The 21,631-nt window shown below is 37.0% G+C and overlaps 3 protein-coding genes across 6 annotated transcripts in view; all 3 read right to left on the reverse strand.

Moving 5' to 3' along the window:
- Nucleotides 1-8,660, reverse strand: part of svilc (supervillin c) — a 38,068-nt gene extending 29,408 nt beyond the window's left edge. For 2 of the 4 annotated variants that reach the window (XM_067418840.1, XM_067418838.1), the window contains exons 1-2: nucleotides 8,610-8,660; nucleotides 2,657-3,179 (exon numbers count right to left, since the gene is read on the reverse strand). In XM_067418840.1, the coding sequence (XP_067274941.1) occupies nucleotides 2,657-2,967 (311 nt within the window). In that variant the 5' untranslated portion in view covers nucleotides 2,968-3,179; nucleotides 8,610-8,660. Of the gene's footprint in view, nucleotides 1-1,194; nucleotides 1,360-2,656; nucleotides 3,180-8,609 lie in introns of those variants that run through there. The other 2 variants (XM_067418837.1, XM_067418841.1) reach the window with 2 other exon arrangements.
- A 797-nt stretch (nucleotides 8,661-9,457) lies between these two features.
- Nucleotides 9,458-13,842, reverse strand: cdk21 (cyclin-dependent kinase 21). The gene is made up of 8 exons (XM_067428968.1): nucleotides 13,704-13,842; nucleotides 12,954-13,216; nucleotides 12,734-12,866; nucleotides 11,815-11,982; nucleotides 11,627-11,736; nucleotides 10,775-10,825; nucleotides 10,547-10,679; nucleotides 9,458-10,438 (listed from the first exon to the last, which is right to left on the reverse strand). The coding sequence occupies exons 2-8, from the start codon at nucleotides 13,181-13,183 to the stop codon at nucleotides 10,346-10,348; spliced, it is 918 nt and encodes a 305-aa protein (XP_067285069.1). The 5' UTR covers nucleotides 13,184-13,216; nucleotides 13,704-13,842; the 3' UTR covers nucleotides 9,458-10,345.
- Nucleotides 13,843-14,190: 348 nt separating this feature from the next.
- On the reverse strand, nucleotides 14,191-21,414 carry retsat.2 (retinol saturase, tandem duplicate 2). Its single transcript, XM_067418843.1, has 11 exons — nucleotides 21,180-21,414; nucleotides 20,563-20,745; nucleotides 20,167-20,408; nucleotides 18,589-18,790; nucleotides 18,233-18,430; nucleotides 17,774-17,893; nucleotides 17,124-17,262; nucleotides 16,907-17,016; nucleotides 16,498-16,664; nucleotides 16,238-16,397; nucleotides 14,191-14,835 (listed from the first exon to the last, which is right to left on the reverse strand). Exons 1-11 carry the CDS (start codon nucleotides 21,334-21,336, stop codon nucleotides 14,690-14,692), a joined length of 1,824 nt encoding a protein of 607 aa, XP_067274944.1. The 5' UTR covers nucleotides 21,337-21,414; the 3' UTR covers nucleotides 14,191-14,689.
- Nucleotides 21,415-21,631: the final 217 nt, after the last annotated feature.

Consider the following 21,631-nt stretch of genomic DNA (forward strand, 5'->3'; position numbering starts at 1 on the left):
TAGAAATTTTAAGAACAGCATTTTATTAAAAAAAATAATAATAATTTGTAACATTATACATTTCTTTACTATCACTTTTGATCAAATTAAAGCACCCTTGCTGATATTTTGTAACATCATAAATGTTTTGAACCCAAACTTTTGAATGGTTGTGTAAATATATTATATAAATTGATTTTATTAGGCTCTTATGAATATGAAATAATGTGATCTGTCGAATTTAAGTGTTCTAATGTAATTGTGTAATCTGTCAAATTTTTGTAGCAAATTAGAAATAGGTGTATACTTAAAGGTACACCATGTACTTGTTTTATTCCAAATTTAAACATTGAGTCAGTGCATCATCAATCCTTCTTCTAAAACTTATGTCTGTCTCTCCCTGATATGTTAAGACTATTATAAGTGTTTTAATAGTTATTATAAATATTATAAATATTTTAAACTAGGCAGGATTGGTCTGGCTATCACTAGACCAAGCTCCTTCTGGGGAGTCTGCTCTGTATTTTCTGCACAAGAGTGGATAAGTGATTCTGCGATTGGTGTCTGCAATTGTTTCCCACAAAAGTGTAACAGCAGCAGTAGAAATGAATGTACAGATTTCCAGACTGAGTTGCTGGGCGAAATCAAATCGCCAGCAGATCAGGCTGGGTTTACCCAGTCTAAGTTTACCCAGTCTAAGCTTAAAGCAGGATAGTTTTCGCCGGAAATTGCACAATGAGGTTAGTCGTCACAACAACTGGGAAAGTTTGACATGGAGCACACTAAATCACTCAATAAAAAAGGTGAACAGAGGAGAGTCTGCTGACAAAAGAAAACACGTCAGATCTCGTAATAAAACAAGAATCAACATTGACTTGGCTTTTTGGAGATAGTGAGAACTGAGGGATTTGAAATGTTGTAAAAGTATAAAGCCTTATAGCTTTATAAGCAGTGCGATAACCATATTCATCTGCAGTCACGCAGAGTCGACGCACAACCAAAACAACGTTGTACCGCAAAATGCATGCAGCTTTGTTTTTTAACCACTAAGGGCCCAAAGTTACATGGTGTATTGTAGTGTAATTAATGAAATATTATTATTATGCAGAATAGTGGTGTTAGAGTTAGCAATGGCCAGATAACTGAAAATATGTGCCTGTTGAAATACATACAGAATGAAGCATGAAATGAACACACACACTCAGGTGTCCCTACACTCTAATAGACGGAGCTGGGCTTGAGGTTTGCTGTAGAAGAGCGCTCTTCAGCTGGCCTACTGATACATGAGTGTTTAACTGGGGTGTGTCAGGGGTTGAGGGCCCATGGGAGTCTGGAGGGTTTTCCCCATCCACTGTACCAGACGAGCCCAACAAACATTCCCTGGAGAGGGTGATGGAGAGAGGCAGAAGACTTCAACTAGAGAGAAGAACTGGAGGAAATAAAGTGTGCAAGGCAGGGACAGCTGAGAGGCATGCACAGGAGGGATGGCGTAGATATAGAGAATGATGAAAGAGTAGCTTGCAAAAAATGAATACTCTAAAAAAAATATTCAGGCCTAAATGTAAGATTTATATATTTTACCTTTTATATGAATGTTTCATCGATTTGGATTAAAGTGCTTTGTAAAAAAAAAAATATATATAAACTGAATGTTATGCATGCCAGTCATGCATAAATTAAACAATATTTCTGTAATAGTCACAATAAACTGAATGTGTACATAATGACAATAATGTTATAGATTTATCAATAAATTCTAATTTGTTTAAAACTCATACATGTTGACTAATTTAAAGTTTCCATATTGTACACCTTTTTGGGGTTTTATTTTAGTTGTTGATGTCCTTAAGAATATATATTTGCGTTATAAGTATATACTCCCATATAACAGACAAAAATGTAACTATATAGCTACTGGAGCTTGGAGAAAATGGCAGACAGTGTACAGCTCACTGTGGGCGAAAACTATGGTAATACAGGGCTGTCAGTCAGCGGCCATTTTTTTCATTGTAGGGTGGTTGTGTTCACACATTGTCAACACACATTTACTATATATCCAAAATGGATTTTGCATAATAGGTGACCTTTAATATGGCTTGTTCCACAGCTAGCCATATTTTAACCAGAGGTGTTAACTGAATAAATGTAATTATTTTCATAATGAATAAATTTGTGCTGATTCTAAGCAGTTTGACTGAATTTGTTTTAAAAATACTATTATTTAAATCAAATGAAATAAAATAAAAAAGATGCAAATATTGAATAATTAACTAGCATGATTTTTGAGTGCAGAAATCTTACCTGTTTAATTTATGCATGACTGACAAATATGCATCACATTAACTTTATTAGCTTTTTTATGTCAAAATTGTGTATTCCAAATGGATGGACAGTTTATATGCAATTCAAATATATAAATCTGAAAGTTAGGCTTGTTTTTTGTACAGGGAAATTTAGCACAACTTTTATTTTGTGTGGATTAGAATATATCCAAAGATAGAAGTCCAGTGTGATCAAGTGAATATTTGCAAAGGATTTTCCATAACTCCCTCATAAATACACAATGCCCACTTCATGTACACAATAAAACCAGGAATGTGTTTTAAGAAAGTGATTAGAATGAATTTTGAGAGGAATAACAAATCTTTACATGCTCTAAAGCCTCAGAAAAGCTCACCTGTTTTGGTGTGTGTTCTCTCCACTGTCGTTCACCTTACATCCATTGGAGATCATTGCAGGAACAGGCCGCTCTTCAAGTGGTGTTCGTCCATTCCTCCCCATCCCTCCATTCATTCCTTCTGAAACAGACTTTTCCACATAGGTAGAGTCACGGACACCGCGTCCTTCTCTCTCTCTTCTCGACCACTTAGATGGAAGCTCCTCTTCCTGGCTGCCATAGCGTTCAGCCAGCTCTCGCCGTCTCTCGGCTTTGTAGCGAGCTATCCGCTCAGCTCTGGACTCCTGGGCTACATTTTCCATTTTGTCCATATCAATAACTCCAGTGTTGTCACTTTGGATGTTTGAAGTAGGCAAAACAATTCCTTGGTGTATGATCAAAATGATATCAACGCCTCAATTTAGAAAACAAGGGTGGAGTCCCAACTGAAGAAATGTTTGATCAATCAGAAGCACAGACTACAGCAGGTTCCTCTAATAATATGTCTGTGTAACATCCTGATCACTTCCCTGAGGACATGACACTGTCAATAAGCAAATAAAAGAGTTCTTGGTTAACACAGACATATTCATCCGCTCAACATACAGAGGTGGACACGAAAATACCTTAATTCAACAATCAACACCCATATTTAGGCCCTGTTTAATTATCTTTTAAAGACTCAAACCTACCTGCAAACATGCAAAATTAAAATTTACCTTTGCTATTAATCAGTGAAAGTGTACTCCATGACCTGTTTTCTGCTTCTGCATTTGGGAAACTCCTCCTTGCACTGAAACTCTACACCTTTGAAGTGCAGCTCATCTCAGCAGTTTTTTTAGGGCAAGCCATCATCAGACAAGCTGATCCATCAACACCATCACAGGTGTATTTTGGTATATTTAGTCTCAGCAGGTTTATTAGTATCGACATACTACGACACATTTAAGTAAATATCACAAGTTAAAAACAGTAATACAACTAACAATTGCCAAACACACACACACAATACACAGCGTAGACCAGCTTAAATTAGCAAGACTGTTGTATGGGCAATACTGCATAAAATGATTAAACTGAATAATGCTTGTTTATTGTGAAATATTAAAACGTTTCATTTTAAAGAGACCAATGACCTTTTAATAGCTTTTAATAGTAAAGTAATTTCTGAACAATAACATGAGGAACCTGAAGAACAAGTGAAGCTAATCATCTGGTCTGAACACACACTGTAAGCCATCATCTTGTTAGTCACATTCAGATGTAATGCATGAAATTACCCAAACAGGCCCAGTCAGAACATGTCTTCCCACATTATCATTCATGACTGTACAGATGTGGTTACCTAGTCACCAAGCTGCCATAACAACACAAACACAGCTTTACTCATACATAAGTAATTACATCAACTTATCACCCATATACAACCTGGCTCAAAGAGGAGCTTTGAGTGTTTGTGTTTGTGTGTGTGTGTGCGTGCGTGCGTGCGCGTTTGTTTATATTACATTGTGGAGACCAAATGTCCCCACAATGTAATATAAACCTGAGATCACCTACATTGTTGGGACCACTGGTTTTGTTTGAAAATGCAGAATGTTTCCTGTGATGGGTATAGGGCAGGGGCAGTGCAGGTTCACAAAAACCTTGCTCTGTGTCTGTGTGTGTCTGTGTGAGTGTGTGTGTGTGTGTGTGTGTGTGTGTGTGTGTGTGTGTGTGTGTGTGTGTGTGTGTGTGTGTGTGTGTGTGTGTGTGTGTGTGTGTGTGTGTGTGTGTGTGTGTGTGTGTGTGTGTGTGTGTGTGTGTGTGTGTAGGGGCTCCTCTCCTCTAAAATAAGCGAACTGTAAGCATCAGCATTCTGTCAGATCCGCTCACAACTGAAACACAATAGCCCCAATATAACAACAGAGCAAAGATCCAACAGTACCACCAGCAGAGAGAGAGAGGGGTACAACTTCACTAAATGAGCCTTATATATATGGTGTTTCAGGAGCCCAAAGTACAGCCCTCAAATCAGCAGTCATAACATGATGAATCACAATTAACATGATGTACAGTCATCTATCAATACTGGAAATTACAGGTTGATACATTTACCACATACATTTACATGTGATGTCACAAAGCTCAAAACAAATAATTTCTGCAATTCAAAACTGCATCATTTAGGGTTCCTCAGACAGTTGGAATAAAGAAATGCAGATAAATTATATACAAGTCAGTTCAATATTAGGTGATACTAGTTTAAACCTCTTAACAGACTTTTAATGCAATACTGCACAGGATCTTGAGTAGCAATGTCCTCTCACTCTGACAGTGACTTTCCTGAGAGATTTAACAAGCTTAGCCATGAAATGACCTCTGATAAGAGTCTCAAATCAGGAGAGCAAAGAGTATGTGACAAAATAAAAAACATCTATTTCAGATTTTTGTAAAGCATCATAAAAAATATTTAAATGTGCTTGCTTGTACAAATATCTTGTTGTCCTCTACTTAACACAGCAGAACCAAACAAGCCGTCTAAGCTAGTGACAACAGAAGCGGAGAGAGGTGGAGCGAGTCACGTGAGAGGGAGTTTGAGGCTATGGGATGGAAAGGCACTGTAGTAGCCGGTTGACGTTTGGGATCAGTTAGACTCATCAGTCCTTAATCCAGTAACTCTATCTGACATGGACATGTGCTGAGCACAGACATAGCCTACTCAAACAATCACACACACACACAGACTGCAACTTTCACGATTCACTAATCATGACTGAGGTATTCTCAGCACACGCTACTATCTTGCATAATAGCCGTTGGATTAATTGCACTACACTTAGCTTATGGCAGGTGTGTTTTCTTGTGGTTGATTCACAACAATCCAGCTGCATTTAGAATAAGTCTAATAAGCTTTTGCCAGGAAAAACAAGTAATACAAGATGCATTTGAGATACACCAATTAAATAGTTTTTTCATTTTGACAAGAAAAATGGGAACAGGTTAAATTTTAGTATGGTACACATCTTCAGATGTGCTTTAAATTATTGTTTTATTCCTGTTTTTTTACATAATAAAGAATGTGACTACACAAATATTATTTATAATAAAAATAATATTTATATCTATTATAATAAGAATGGTGGCGATTTTGTTTAATATTGTTATTACAAATTATTATTCTTTTTAGCTATCTAGCTGTCAAAGTCAGCATTTTGCAGCGAGGGATTGTATGCTTTCAGTGCTAGCAGGCTAAAGGAAGCATTTCCCAGATAACCTATTGCACCTTTAAACTGTTATGTATCTTTCTGAGAACTAATGGCTATTATGCAAAACATTACATGTATGCAAACTCTATACACAAAATAAGTGATTAACTTCATCAGAGCAATATCACACAAGAAAGAGTGTGTAACTGCCATATATTAGCAATGTTCCATTTAGAAGGTTATACGACAGATTCCAGAAATTATGTTAAGTTTAAAGATGTGTCAAAGATTCTGTTGCTAATCTGAAAGAAACTAGCAATGATGACTTTCTGATAAGTTATTGAAGCAAAAACGCAAAGACATTATGAATGGTGATAAACAATTCAATAAACAAGAAGGCAATATTTACATTTTCAAACAAAACTGAAAAAAGTAGAAAACAAAGCCACAGCAACAGAGTTGTCTCATTTCAGAAAAGGCATTACATTCTAAAGTAAGAAAGAAATTACAGTAATTATGAGAAATAACAATCAGTTTTATAATGGATGCTTTTCTAAAATGACCCCTGAGTCTACATCGAATGCGACCATATTGCGTCAAAATGCCAAAACAGCCCTGACCCATCGAGGCATGGACTCCACTAGCCCCCTGAAGGTGTGCTGTGGTATCTGGCACCAAGATGTTAGCAGCAGATCATTTAAGACATGTAAGCTGCGAGGTGGGGCCTCCGTGGATCAGACTTGTTTGTGCAGCACATCCCACAGATGCTAGATTGGATTGAGATCTGAAAAATTGGAGGCCAAGTCAAAACCTCAAAGTTGTTGTGCACCTCAAACCATTCCTGAACCATTTTTGCTTTGTAGGACGCAATATCCTGCTGAAAGAGGCCACAACCACCAGGGTGTACCTTTCCATTAAAGGGTGTATATGGTCTGAAACAATACTTAGGTAGGTGATACATGTCAACGCAACCAAGGACCCAGGTTTCCCAGCAGAACATTGCCCAGAGCATCACACTGCCTCCGCTAAGCTTGCCATCTTCACATATTTTTCCTGGTGCCACACATTCCCCAAGTGACGCTCACACACCCGCCCATCCACATGATTTAAAAGAAAACATGATTCATCTTGATCTGATGCTTAAGTGCCCAATGTACAGTATCTCATCTGTTTGATCGGACCACACGGGCCAGCCTTCACTCACCACATGCATCAATGAGCCTTGGCCGCCCATGAACCTGTCGCCAGTTTACCACTGTTACTTCCTTGAACCATTTTTAATAGATACTGACCAATGCAGACCAGAAACAACCCGCAAGAGCTGCAGATTTGGAGATGCTCTGACCCAGTCATACAGTAATCACAATTTGACCCAGGTCAAACTCGCTCAAATCCTTACATTTGCACATTTTTCATGCTTCTAACACATCAACTTTGAGGACAAAATGTTCACTTGCTGCCTAATATATCCCACCCACTAACAGATGCCGTGATTAAGAGATAATCAATGTTATTCAATTCACCTTAATGTCATAATGTTATGCCTGATCGGTGTATAATAAATATTGGTCAAACCGATATTCTCAAGAAAAGACAAAACTATTGAATGTTTCTTCTGCAAGACATCCTGAGCTATGATAAGGTAATGCAATGTCAAGGTTATATTTAACAGAATCATGACAGGTATGTTAATAGTCTTAAGACAAGTGGTAAAGAGTACAACAACAAGATGTAGGAACAGTCTGCATAAATATAATTTATAAACAAGTAAATGGCAGCAGATGACAGAAATGACATAGCGTTTGACCTTGGTTATAATCACACAACCCAAGGGTCACACATTCATAACCCTCACATACCCAGACACACATTCACTTATAATCTCATGGCAGGGCAACAAGGAATAATGGCCTTTTTACAATTATAATCATTATCCTTCACTGAGAATTATCATGCACGCAACTTGAATAATAATAAACTGTAATTGCTTTACCTGAAGCCTGTACATATGATGTAGCCTATTACATATTCATAAGATTGTATAATCACATTAGAATGCCATCCATTTTATAAATAACTACAAACACTGCAATAACCCTAATAATGTTATAGCATAATGCCGAATAGCATATGCTATAATTTAAGGAATTAAATGCAGGCTACTGTATGCTACTACTGTAGATTTCTGTAACATTTATTCACAAGAATAAACAACATGCCTGATTAAAATGTACATAGCATTATGTAGGAATAAAACGTTATAATAAAGCCTTATGGCAATATGCACAATAGCTATAATTAGTTGTATGCATTTTAAAACGTAGCTAAAGTAAATGCATGAGACCACAATTGGACAATAATGTACCACACGGAGATGATTTTGCTATATCAACAAATGGCAAAGTCATTTGAATTTCCAGAGGCGTTACGTTAGATCTAGAAACTTGTTGAAGCGAGTTATTTTCATTTTGAGGTGAAGTGCGTTTGCTGGAAATGGGTGCACGGTTGCAGATTGTAGTTACAGAATAGTGAAGCAGATTTCACATTTTCACTTTACAGTAAAGCTCGCAACACAATAAAACTTTATTTGGACTGCAAGCAAAATGCAGCGCCATAATTATTACACGAGAAAAACATTGAAATGTTTAGCATTAACTGCCAAAGCAACTTATGTGAACGTAAAAGTTCGTTTTGTCGTTTACTTTCACATATGAAAATCTGACTGTTGTTATTCTTAAAACTAATATGATAAATGAAATAGAGAAATGAATGACGGTAACGTTACTTACTCGGTCTGTGGATGGATCAGCTGTGCGTTTGGATCACCACTGACAGCTACACACACACACACAAAGTTCCCTTATGGCCAATGAGAGCGTGTGAAATGCCTTTTAGGGTGTGTGCGCGTGTGTGAGGGAGGCGGGAGGGAGAGAGAGAGAGAGAGAGAGAGAGAGAGAGAGAGAGAGAGAGAGAGAGAGAGAGAGAGAGAGAGAGAGAGAGAGAGAGAGAGAGAGAGAGAGAGAGAGAGAGAGAGAGAGAGAGAGAGAGAGAGAGAAAGAGAGAGAGAGAAAATACCCCCATATAGGGGGCAACATTCCATTGCAAAGGAGCTGCAGCTCATTTCATAAAAAAGCGACTTTTTTGGATAGTTTTAAGTATTACACATAAACATATAAATAGCATAAAAAATAATTAAAATGTTTACACTCGCATGTGATGACGATTCACATAGTCCTGTTTTCGACATGAAGCAGGTCGCCCCCTCGATCATGGGCGCCGTAGTGTTTACGTCACATGCAATTGAAATTTTGAATTTAAAACAATAGTAAAATGCAGAGAAAAACAAACTAACTTTTACTAATAGACAAACTTGGGACCAACTAAACATAAACAAGTAGTGTTTTTCTTTTTGTTTTGTTCTTTATTAGAAACAATCTGTGTAAATAATTAATGGGCTTGCTTATCCCTCTGCATTACATTTCTTGGGGACGGCAGATGTCATTCTATTGGACTAAACCAGTTCCAATGGTTGTGCTATTGTAAAAAGTAAAAAATAAAAAATAAAAATAAATACTGGCATCACATGACTGCCTCCCAGTGGCCACGTTTCACAACTGTAGTCATCTTGGCTCTTTACTGTTGCATTAGATATTCTTGGCTGCGGATAAAAGACAAGGGTGACAAACAATGCTGAAATTGCTGTTTTATTACTGGAGGGTCAGTATAAAGAAAATGGTAAAATTTGCATTCAATTACATATTTAATTGATTTGTATTCATTTGAAAAATCATAATGTCAACCAAGCATAAATATTAATCTCAGCCCATTCAACAACAAACAGGCACTGTTGGCTCTAGTTTGTGTCTACCTCAAATTCATCAGGAACAGAAAACACAAAACTTCAAACAATTTTCTCAGAACCTAAAACATTGTATGCCTTTAAAAATAAGGCAAACAAGCACAACATGGTATAACAAAAAGTTAACTTTCAAAAAGAACTTTAAAAGTAGCCACGCACAAAAAATAAATTAAATGTAAAGCAGCACATCAAAACAATCTGGAAACAACAAACTTACCTGTTAAACAACCAACTGTGCTGCAACATACACAAAATGTCATTATTAGAGAGATGTCACAAGTAAAAAAGACAAATTCCCATTCCTCACCGCTGTAAACACATGAACAAGGTGGTGATATATAAAATATTTTAAAAAAATATAGCTTCAAAACATGGCTGAATGTTTCATAAGGGCATTTGTTTCTTTTTAAACATCATCAGTACAAAGCATTAGTAACATTTTATATTTCCACCAAGAAGTTTTCATTTGAGAGAAACAAAAATAAGCAAAAGGGGAGGAAAAAAAGAAAAGAAAAAAACGTGATCCAATGGTGCAATTTCCTCTATTATTTAAAAAAAAAAAAAAAACAATTTAATAGCTCTTGTGGCAGGATAATTCTTGGTGCAGCTCCGAATGGATGGGAGGAGCCATGCTAATTATGTGACCTCACTCTCTTCACTCATCTGTCACTCATCTTCACTGTTGCGGGTAGCCAGGAAAGGATGAGCCAAAGCTCTGCAGGCAGAAATGCGACGAGCTGGGTTGAAAGCCAAAAAATGCTGCAAGGAGAGAGAAGTTTCAGACAAGATAACAGTTATTTAAAGGTGTATTTTGAGTACCAGTCACGAGAATCTCTTTCGATATAGGAATCAATGAGTAACGCTTACAGACAACAGGTCATTCTCCTCATGGGTTAGGCTAGGCAATAGTTGTGTTGTTGGCTTTGTCTCAACCCAAGCAGGAGTGTAGCAGACTGGGCTTTCTATGGGCCAGTCCTCCTTACCTGGCAATCCAATTACCCTGTGGGAGAGGGAAAATACAGTTATCACAGAAGTGTGTAGTGAAATTAGTGCAATTAATATTAATTTGGGAGATGCAAATATATTTTCACTTACTCAAAGATCTTTTGCAGCTGCTGGACCTCTGTGAATCCACAAAACAATGGCCTGCAGAAAAGTTGAGAAAGATAAAAAAAATAAAAAAGCTTGTTGTATTTTAGTGCAAATTATCTGTCACTTGCTTAAATATTGATATTATGCCTGATATTAGAGATTGTTTGACATCCTCAAAACCATAAGCATGACTCCATAAGACAAAAGAATATATAACCTAGACTACATTAAATACAGGTTCACAAGGTGTGCTAAAATATTGGGTAGAGAGACTAGAAAACAACCACAATATAAACACTGTAAAGTTAGAAAATATAAGGATAATACAACCTATTGAGTTCATGGTAATTTTAATACATGTAAATGTTCAATATTTAGCTTTTTTTTTTTTTGCTTACTTTTGTAATTTTAGACAAATACACTATCGTTCAAATGTTTCTGGTCTATGCAATTTTTTAAATGTTTCTGAAAGAGGTCCCTTATATGCTCACCAAAATTTATTTGATCAAAAATACAGTAAAAACTATTTAAAATGGCAAATCTGAATTTTCAGCATCATTACTCCAGTCTACAATGTCACATGATCCTTCAGAAATCATAATAATATGCTGATTTGATGCTCAAATCAAGTATTTGTTATTATTGTCAATGTTGAAAACAGATGTGCTGCTTAATATTGTTGTGGTGACAGATACATTTTCCTTTAAGATTCTTTGTTAAATAGAACATTTCGAAAGAGAAGCATTTTAATTGAAATATAAATCTTTTCTAGTGTCACTTTTGATAAATGTAATGTATCTTTGCTAAATAAAAGCATAAAAACTGACCCCAAACATGAATAGTAGTACCTCTCACCTTAACAGAAAGAGCTCTGCAAAGATGCAGCCTGCACTCCACATATCCACTGAAGACATGTAACTCGACTGCAACAGGACCTCCGGAGCCCTGTACCACAGAGTCACAACCTGTACAAACACACAATTACAAATCACATGCCAGAACCACTCCACATATTACTGTGAATGTGAATGTGAGGTCCATACACAGGGGGTGAGGGCGATATGGTATGTATATATCCTGGCTAAACCAAAGTCTGCAATCTTGACCACCCCTCGACTGCTCACAAGCACATTGTCTGGCTTAAGATCCCGGTGAACGACAGTATTGGTATGGAGGAAGTCAAGTCCGCTGAGCAGCTGATGCATCAAATCCTACATAAAGTGAGAGAGGGGAAAAAACATCACTCTAAAGCAGGGGTGTCCAGCATGTTACTATTTAAACACACTTGAACCAGCTAATCAAGGTCTTACTAGGCAAACGTCCAGGCAGGTGTGTTGAGGCACACTTTACACACTTTTTTTTTGTCCTCTAAACTTTACAGGACAGTGACCCTCCAGGACAGAGTTCGGACACCCCTAATCTAAAGGCTCATTCACACAAAGAACGATAACTATGAAGACAATAACTATATTAAAGTCCACACCAAAACACAGTATCATTCTGTTTATTCTAAGCAGGGGCTGTAGTTTAGTCGTCTGGCACTTTAAATGGTCTTTAAAACTGCATTCTGATCGGCTGTCAATATTTTATCGTTCATTAGCTGGTAAAAAATAATTCTGAAAGTGATTCCTATAATGTACCATTATTGTTATAGTTGTGGTGTGGACTCTGCTATTCTATTTTTTCTTTATAGCTATCGTACTTGGTGTTAATGGGCTTTAAGATCTTTATGTGACGATATACACATTGGAGCATGTTATATGTTTATTGAACTGTATCTTTTTATCCTGGCCAATAAAGGTTGAAGTGTTCAATAACTCTTTTTGTCTATGTGTCTAAAAAAAAAACTGATTTTCACAAAGAAAATATTGACTGCTGTAACTAGCCCTGGTTTCCTCTAATACTCATTTATTATATTGAATATGAAATGTCACTGCAAAATCAATGGAAAAAAGTTCAAACCTTGATTTTGTCCCTGGCCAGGCCTTTCACTGGTGCTTTGCTGAGAAATGTGGTCAGATCTTGATCGATATATTCAAACACCAACGTCAGGTCAAACTTATGATTCTGCCATCCAGCTGAAACATTCAGCAACCTAAAGAGAGGGGTCAAAACGCTCAAACTACAACTCACATACTTTCCAAACCTGCTCTGGTATTTGACCGACCGTTTCCACACTCACTTGATTATGTTCGGGTGGTTGAAGTGCTCTATTTTTCTCAGAAGAGCCACTTCTCGTATTACGAATTGGGGGATGCCAGTCTCCGGCTCCTCGGGGATGTTCAGTCTCTTCACCGCTATGAGGCGCTGCTTGTCGCGCCTCTCTCTGGCTTTATACACTTTCCCGTAGGAGCCCTGGCCGATTTCTGCCAGGATTTCGTAATCGGAGCACTCCCAACAACTGTCATCCATGTTTGGATCAGAGCAATCTGTCAAACCGTATTACTGCAATAACAAAAGGCATTAAGAGAGTCGGACAGATCTTTGTCAAAGCTTTCAATTCGCTTGTGTTCAAGTGATTCAGATTGTTTGGCCTGTTTATTTAACTGTTTAAAATTAAATAAACTAATGAATAAATGATTATTACATAAATATGATACATCTTTATGAAATTATTGAATTCTGAAGAGAAAAAAAATGTTAAGGATGCATTCCATTTACATTAAGTTGTGCGTAAAATGAAATGCAATTGCAAATCGAGATTAAAATAAATTAGATTTGACATAATTGTTATCTGTATTGGATTTTCCACGGTCGTGTCGAGTGACCCAAGATGCCATAAGGGGGACATGATCTGAATGTATCCTTATATGGTGATAAAATATAGTGTTTATTTAAAATTTATCTTAATTAATACCGCGGTAAGCGTGCACGTTGTGTTGTTTGTTCATATGAACTGTGCATAGCATAATAACTGACCTTACTGACTTACCTTTTCTGTCAATATCACCCAAACACTTGAGCAGGAGAATACTATTTTGGATCACTGACACGGATCAATATGCGTTGTTTGCCATGATTTTAATAAAACCTCGCGACATGCAGGGGTGTGAGATTTATATCGGTACCACCAGCCAATGAACAGCTGTGGATTTCTGCTGAATTTCCCCCACCTCACTAAACTACTTAAGAAAAACTTCTCACGTGAAAATATACATATTCTTTCACTGCGAATGTCAAAAATCATATTCTAGGCTATAAATAAAAACTCAATATGTTACAATGCAAATGATTTTGGACACATACAAAATGTAGATTTATAATTGAGTTTAAAAAAAATAGATTTTTTAAGATTATCTATTTTTTTCTTGCAGTGTACTGATGATTAGACAACAAATTAAGACAAAAATGCATTTATTAAACACAAAAACAAAATTTTGAATTTCTCCAAAAATCACACTGCCCAAAAAACACAGTAATTGTTTTTTCACATAAACATTTATTCACCATGCGCACACATTCATTGTATATTAAGTAGCACATTTATGGACAGATTTATACAAGTCTTGATTATCACTTCAACTTAAAAAGGCAGCAAAAGACACAATTAAATGTGCCCATGCCATCAGACAGCTTCGCCTTTGCATAAAAACAATTTACACAGACCTAGAAGCCTAGATCCACGATAATTAATCAAATCTAAGAGCAACCAATATCTCAGTTCATACTCAGTTACAAAAACTCAAGTTGCACAGTGCTAACCATCTGTAATTTTAACAGCAACACCGTTTTTACAAAGCCCTTAATTAAGTGCATTATTTTACAGGTTACAGTAAAACCATTTAACTGAATATGACTGGTTTCCCTTTAAAGATAGATTTGACATTTTAGTAGTTTTAAAACAGTAAGGCACTTGGTTAACAATCACACAGATCCTCATATTATATCTGAATGATTATGAAGATATGCTCCTGATACTTATTCTTTCTTCTTGTTGTTGCGATTCTTGATTTTTTTGGCGAGACCAATGGCATCCAGATGAAGATTACGGTTTAGTATGACAGAACCACACGTCAACGCTCCTGCCAATGCTCCAGCAAAACCACACAACATCATATCCTGACCTGTAGCGAAAGGTTTAATTTGAAAGAGAAAGGGGACAAACCAGAAATCTCAGGACCTTCATTGAAATGCACTTTAGCTATTCTTGATTTTAAACAGCAAATACAAAAAGGCATGGACCATGTCTCAAAATATACTTTTGGATAGTATACATTTGGACATGCATTAAGGCAGGGTTCCCCAAACAGGAGTTTGTGGGGGAATTGGAGGGGGTTCATGAGTTGATGAAAAGCTAAGCAATGTAATTTACTGTGATGATCATCAAATAAAATCCTGTAGTTTAAATGTATAGTCTGATGTACTTCACATTTCAGAGTGAATAAATCATTTGATTATTATAAATGTGTAATAATTTAATTATAACAGTTCAAAAAAAATGTTTACAGTACAATATCATTCTTTCTAAAAATAAGCATTAAATCATACGACTACTTATGAAAGCTGGTTTCCACCACAGAATAAACAAACAAAAAACGATTTTTTTAATTATGTTTATCTAACAATTCTGAGAAATAGAATCAGATTTGTGAATTTATATCTTACTATTTTTACTTTTTATCTCAGAATTGTGAGATATATTTTACTTTTTATCTCAGAATATGTGAGATATATATAGAAATATTGTGGCAGAAACACAAACCTTTTTATTTTGTGGCAGAAACAAGCTTCCATAACTACTAATAATTGTTTGGTTTTTTTAATCAACATCATTATTATTATCAACATCAGAGTTAACTTAAAATCACAGAGTACTTCAAGTAAATATTTTACATTAAGCTAGGGATACACCAAGCCTATGGTCAGCCATCGTTGGCTCTAGTCAGACGAGTTGTTGTTTTTTTGCCGATTCAACATGTAGAATCAGCATCAGTCCGTTGGTGAGAGAAAGAACTCTGATTGGCTATTTAAGCTGTGTTTCCACTGCAGGAACTTTCCTCGGGAACTAGGGACTTTGAGGTAGTACTCTGCGTGTTTCGACCGCAGAAACTGGGATCTCAGTGAAGTTCGGGGTAAAAATGTCCCCCTCATAACGAGGTCGAACTTTCGGGAGTGTGACTTGGGTGCGGAACATGCTGACTGGTTGAACTCACTCAGCATTTTATTTCAACCTTAAAGTTGCAGTGTGTGCAGTAAGAGTAGTATGCTACTCGAATCAACAATATGATAGATGGACTGACGACAAGGTTCGGGCTTTATTAAGTGTATTGACAAAAGATGAAATCAAATGGGTTCTGGAAAGTCGCCTGCAGTCCTACATTCTTTTCTTATCCTGATGCAGGCACGCAAAAACACAGTCAGCTTTTATCAGTGCTAGTTATTTGCCGATGGTTTAGTGTGTCCCTACCTTAAGCGGTTTTATGAAACCCTGCATTAAGACAAACAGGCAGAATTAGACGCACTCACCTGTGAGGAAGAGGTTTTTAATAGGTGTCTGTGGTCTAATGAGGGCATTTAGTTCAACGCTAAAGCGAGGAATTCCGTGATCAACACCATAGATCTCCCCTTTAGGAGCACCAATGTAATGCTGGTTTGTGATTGGAGTGCCTGCATCCACAAATTCAATCTACAGATAGAGACAGACAAAGGGGTGTATAATAGAATTAAATAAAAATGAAAAAAATATATACATTTTAGATTCAAAACCATGTTTGTAGAGTTCATACCCTGTCCTTGATCTTAGGAAAGACCTCAGTCACTGTTTCTAGTATGTTATTGATGAACGCCTGCTTCAGCTCCTTATAATCTGTGCTTCTGTTCTTCACTTTGTCATCTTTCCACTCATCAAACCATTCATAGTTGGCAAAGCTAACAACAGTCAAGGTGGATTTACCTGTAGGCAAAACATATTTAGAATTTGATGATGCATCAAGGAATATAGTCAGTTATTTTAGTGTATAACCTGTAATAACTGTTTTATTTACATCACATCCGCACGCTCGTGTGGTCAAATGCAGACCTAAACCACTGGATTCCATTTACACATGTATGTACGTTTGTCCACTTGTGATTGGATCAACAAAAAGCTTGATTCCAGATGTGAACATTTTATCTAATCTTTTTTTTTCTCTCTACCTGGTTTTCTTTCTGGCCAGGTTGGGTCTTTGGCAGAAGGCGAGGCCACAAAAATCAGAGGGACATTTTTAGAAGATTCTTCCCTGTTCCCCTTCATGTAACCCTCCATCCTGGAAGAACAGCAGACATGAGCGCATAATGAGAGCTGGCTGACAATAGTTGAGGATACACAAAATTGTGATTACATCCAATTTAGTACAGGTAGGTTCACACTCACAGCTCATCCAAATTGTTCTCACTGAAGATAAATAAATTGTCCGCTTTTAGGCCCAGCTCCTCCTTTGTCCCATCCACACCAATAAAAATACTGAGCCCACCATCTCCATGCTGCACCATACTCAACTGTTTCTGGATCGCTGCACAGTGCCATCACAAAAAGACCACACAGTATGCTCACATTAAAAGGACCACTGTACAAATGTTACAACAAAAAAGTTTCAACTTTACTGATGTCATAGCATGTTTTAATTTCAAATATGCTTTATTTATTTGTAAGGATGTTAGCATTGCTAATAGCAATGTTGTTGTTTTTGTCAACACTGTATTGCAATGCTAACATTGATGACCTTTCACATTAATAAAGCATGTTTAAAATATGTTATACAAAAATTATTAATACACTGATTTAATAATTATAATTACAATAATGTTATAATAATGTTATTGTTGTTGTACTCTTACGTTAACATTGATGGATCTTTCACATAAATAAAATATAATGTATAAAGTTTAAAATATGAAATAAAAAAGGTACTGAGATACTGCTTAAATAATAATAACGAACAATGTACAATGTGTAGTACATCCAGTAGCTCTCTGAGAAACTTTGTCTTAATTAACTTTGAATAAACTTAGGCTCTCTCTCACCAGGCAGAGTCTGCACATCTTTAGGCAGGAGATGCTGGTATGTATTAAAGATTCCAGCATCAGAAATCACTATGGGCGCGTGTACATGCACCTCCTCCTGCCCCTTCAGAACACTCACGCCTGCAGAAAGTCCAACAAAACAATCCAGTCATTAAATCCACCTTTAAACATGCACGTCTTGCAAATTTGGGCGTTATTGTGAATTCCTTCTTTGCTGGTTGATCTTTGTTGATGAGTGTTGTTGTATGTTTATGTGTTTATGTGGAACATTTGCTGCAAATCCAATTTCCCCTTGCGGGACTATAAAGGTACTTTGACTATGACTTTGATTTCTCATTAAAATTCAGTCAATTGTAAAATGTAAAATTTACAGCTAGGGAAATGTATAGTACAAAATAAATGTATAGTACTAAACTAGCAGTGCTACTGTATATTCTCAAAAGAAGTGGAACATGTTACCAATAGCCTCTTTAGCATCATTTAGGAGTATGCGGTTGACAGTTGCTCGAACAAGCACAGCACCTCCTGCCTTCTCAATGATGGGGATCATGTGGTAGGCGATCTCACTAGAACCACCCTTTGGGTACCAGGCACCATTCATATAGTGGCATACAAGCAAACTGTGCATGGAAAAGCTTGCTTCTTTGGGCATTTTACCTGTTTGCCAAACACAAAAACCAAAGGTCAGTCAGTAGCTGTGAGCACCACAAAAAAAAAAATCCAATACTTTTTAACTAGAATTACAAGAATTATAAAGGGTAGACATGCAACAGCAAGCTGATCTCTTAATTTCCAATCAGACCAGACTATCTCACCGTAGGTCCCAAAGATGTAGCACAACACAGCTCTCAGGTCCTTATTCTGTGTGAGCCCATTCACCACATCTGTCAGGCTGCGGGTCGCATAGCTGAAAAAGGTAGAGAGGCGTTTGGCCAGGCCTGTGTACACCAGGAACTTTGCAAGAGGAAGCGGGAGGAGCTTCAGCAGAACCATGAACCATACGCCATTCCCAACTTTCTGACAGGAACATTAAGAATCAGGGTTACAGATTGTTTTTAAGCCATTTCTTCATGAAACTCTTTAATGTGTGTTCTGCAAAAGAAGATTTCAGGTCTGATCAATATCTAAAGCCGTGTTTCCACAACAGGAGCTATGGGGCTAGGACTTTGAGGGTACTCAGTGGATTTTGACCACAGGGACCAGGGCTTTAATGAAGTTCGGAGTAAAAATAGAAAGGTAGTACTTTTTCAAAGTTCAGGAACTTTCAAGGGGGAGGGACTCAGGCATTAAACATGCTTATTGATTGACTACATGCAGCATTTTATTGGAAACTGGAAAATTGGGCGCAGTCCTGCTTCACCTGACTAATCTTCATGGTACTTTAGACCATGACTGGAATGCAGCCAGCAACATGTCTGGAAGAAAAAATGTACCTGGGAAAAAAGTTCCTGGGATAAATTGTTCCGGGGAATTTCGGTGGAAATGCGGCTCAAGTCTAGCCTTATCACTAATGACATGTAATGTAGCACATTAACAATCATCAAAGCGTCAAACGTGCAGTGTCCTCGTTCCCCCTTTAGAGAGATGGCATGACAATCTTGGATGATTGCCTGCGTGTGGCTGGGATTGTGGGGGAAAGGTTATGCAAACAGAAATATAGAGTCATAAAGACATTTCTTCTATTAACTCCTAAGGGCATTAAAATAGATTTTTAGATCACTGAAAGGCTTCAACTAAAAGTTTGGAGTCACCGGGTCAGTAAGATTTAACATTAACTAAGATTAATAAATGCTGTAGAAGTATTTTTCATTCTTAGTTCTTATTAACTAAAGAAGTTAAAAACTAATGTTAACAAATGAAACTTATTATTGTAAAGTGTCACATATTTTCCTTTCTTTTGGAAAGAAATTATTCAGCAAGTACGCTTTAAATATATCAAAAGTCGCATTAAAGCATTTATAATGATAACAAATAAATATTTCGAATAAATGTTGCTCTTTTGAACTTTATATTCATCAATAAATAAATAAAAATGATTACTGTTTACACAAAAAGATGAAGTACTGATAATAAGAAATGTTTCTTGAGCTCAGTGTCTTCAGTGAAATTGAAGACTGAAGTGATGATGCTGAAAATTCAGCTTTTAAATCACAGGAATACTACTGTTTTTACAGTATTTTTGAACAAATAAATGCAGCCATTGTGAGCATGAGACTTCTTTGAGAAAACGTTTTTTTTTCCCACTCAGACTTTTGAACAGTAGTGTTAGTGAATAAAATATATGAATAAAAACAGCTTTCATATGACCAGCATATCCACTGATACCTGATAGACAACCCCTTGTATGTTAAAATCTAAACCAACTACTAAACAACACAATCCTTGTTTCTCACCTTGGAAAGTCTCACATATTCATCGATGGCCTTTTCTTCCCCTGGGAAGCGCTTCTTCAGTTCGTCCATGTAGCGTTTCAGTCCACTGTAGATGGGGTATATGCGCCGATTTTCTGGTGGACCCAGGAGCACTTTATCATAGGGGTTATCCATCGGCTCCCACTGCAGCTGGCCATTGGTCAACTGGTCAATCACACAGCGAAGTGGCTTGTGATCCAGCAGTTCCCCAATATAGTGGATACCTAAGGGAGGGGAAAGGCATTCAGACCATAAGGAAAACAATGTGTGCTATTTTAAAGGTGAAGTTTATGGTTATGATAAATGGTTTAATAAGACTCCATAAATGAGCATATCTAGGTCAAAGCAAGATACAGTAGATACACATTTTATTCTTACCAACATCAAACTCGAAGCCTTGCTCTGTGAAGGTGTGACAGCATCCTCCAGCTCGGTCATGTTGCTCAAGAACCAGAACCTTCTTACCAATTTTAGCCAACAGAACAGCAATTGCCAATCCACCAATCCCACTGCCAACCACTATTGCATCCAAGTCCTGGGGGACCTTACTGGCCAGGAAGCCTGGATGTGGAAACAAATGTGGAGTAATGTGGAGACTATTTTAAGGTGTTTCATATAAAGCTAAAGCAAATAATTTTTTATTTCACATATATATATATATATATATATACATATATATATATATATATATATATATATATATGTGTGTGTGTGTGTGTGTGTGTGTGTGTGTGTGTGTGTGTGTGTGTGTGTGTGTGTGTGTGTGTGTGTGTGTGTGTGTGTGTGTGTGTGTATGCTTAAATGCATGCTTCTTTATTTAGTCAGTCTTTCTCTGCATCACTAAATTGAGAACCAAGGGGTTAGTAAAAGGTAATTAATTTAGATAAACACTTAAATATTTATTTTTACAATACTGTTAAGCCTAGCTCAGTCATATTATCCTATTGTCAAACATAGACAGTAAAATAGACCGTAAGATGCTATGTGTAACTGACCTTGTTTAAGGACTTTATTCTTCAGTTTACGGTCCAACATGGGCTTCAACGGCTCGCGCGTATCGATACCAAAAGGGTTCGGTCCAGGCGTCCCCCACAAATATTTGAAGACAATGGCCACTAAAGCCAAAGAAATTAAGACCACAGCAATCCACATTTTGTGCTTGTGAGGTGCAAAATGCTGTTAACCTAACCTATGTGCTGACAAGTACTGATTACTCATGCTACTTCCTCATACCACGTGTTTGTCATGACGCCTCCGACCATAGATATAAAGACTAGAAGTCTTACAGCGGAGTCACCATCGTCATCACAGGCAGCCATCTTTTCACAGGCAAGCTTTCTGTCGGGCTCTGTTGAACCTGATGTAAGATGAGTGATCTGTACGAACATAAATACTCTTATCTCGCTGAAATCTTGACGGATTTACAAATGCTTTGGTTTCTTACAAA

This window comes from Pseudorasbora parva, chromosome 2, assembly GCF_024679245.1.
Source record: "Pseudorasbora parva isolate DD20220531a chromosome 2, ASM2467924v1, whole genome shotgun sequence".
Lineage (NCBI taxonomy): Eukaryota > Metazoa > Chordata > Actinopteri > Cypriniformes > Gobionidae > Pseudorasbora > Pseudorasbora parva.

Coding starts and splice junctions, on each gene's coding strand:
- cdk21 (XM_067428968.1), bottom strand. CDS start 13,183: ATGGATGACAGTTGTTGGGAGTGCTCCGATTACGAAATCCTGGCAGAA. Junction 12,867..12,953: donor AACCACCCGAACATAATCAA/GTGAGTGTGGAA, acceptor CCCTCTCTTTAG/GTTGCTGAATGTTTCAGCTG. Junction 10,680..10,774: donor CAGCTGCAAAAGATCTTTGA/GTAAGTGAAAAT, acceptor CCTCTCCCACAG/GGTAATTGGATTGCCAGGTA.
- retsat.2 (XM_067418843.1), bottom strand. CDS start 21,336: ATGTGGATTGCTGTGGTCTTAATTTCTTTGGCTTTAGTGGCCATTGTC. Junction 17,263..17,773: donor AGATGTGCAGACTCTGCCTG/GTGAGAGAGAGC, acceptor GGCACTGTGCAG/CGATCCAGAAACAGTTGAGT. Junction 16,665..16,906: donor CTGGCCAGAAAGAAAACCAG/GTAGAGAGAAAA, acceptor TTTTGCCTACAG/GTAAATCCACCTTGACTGTT.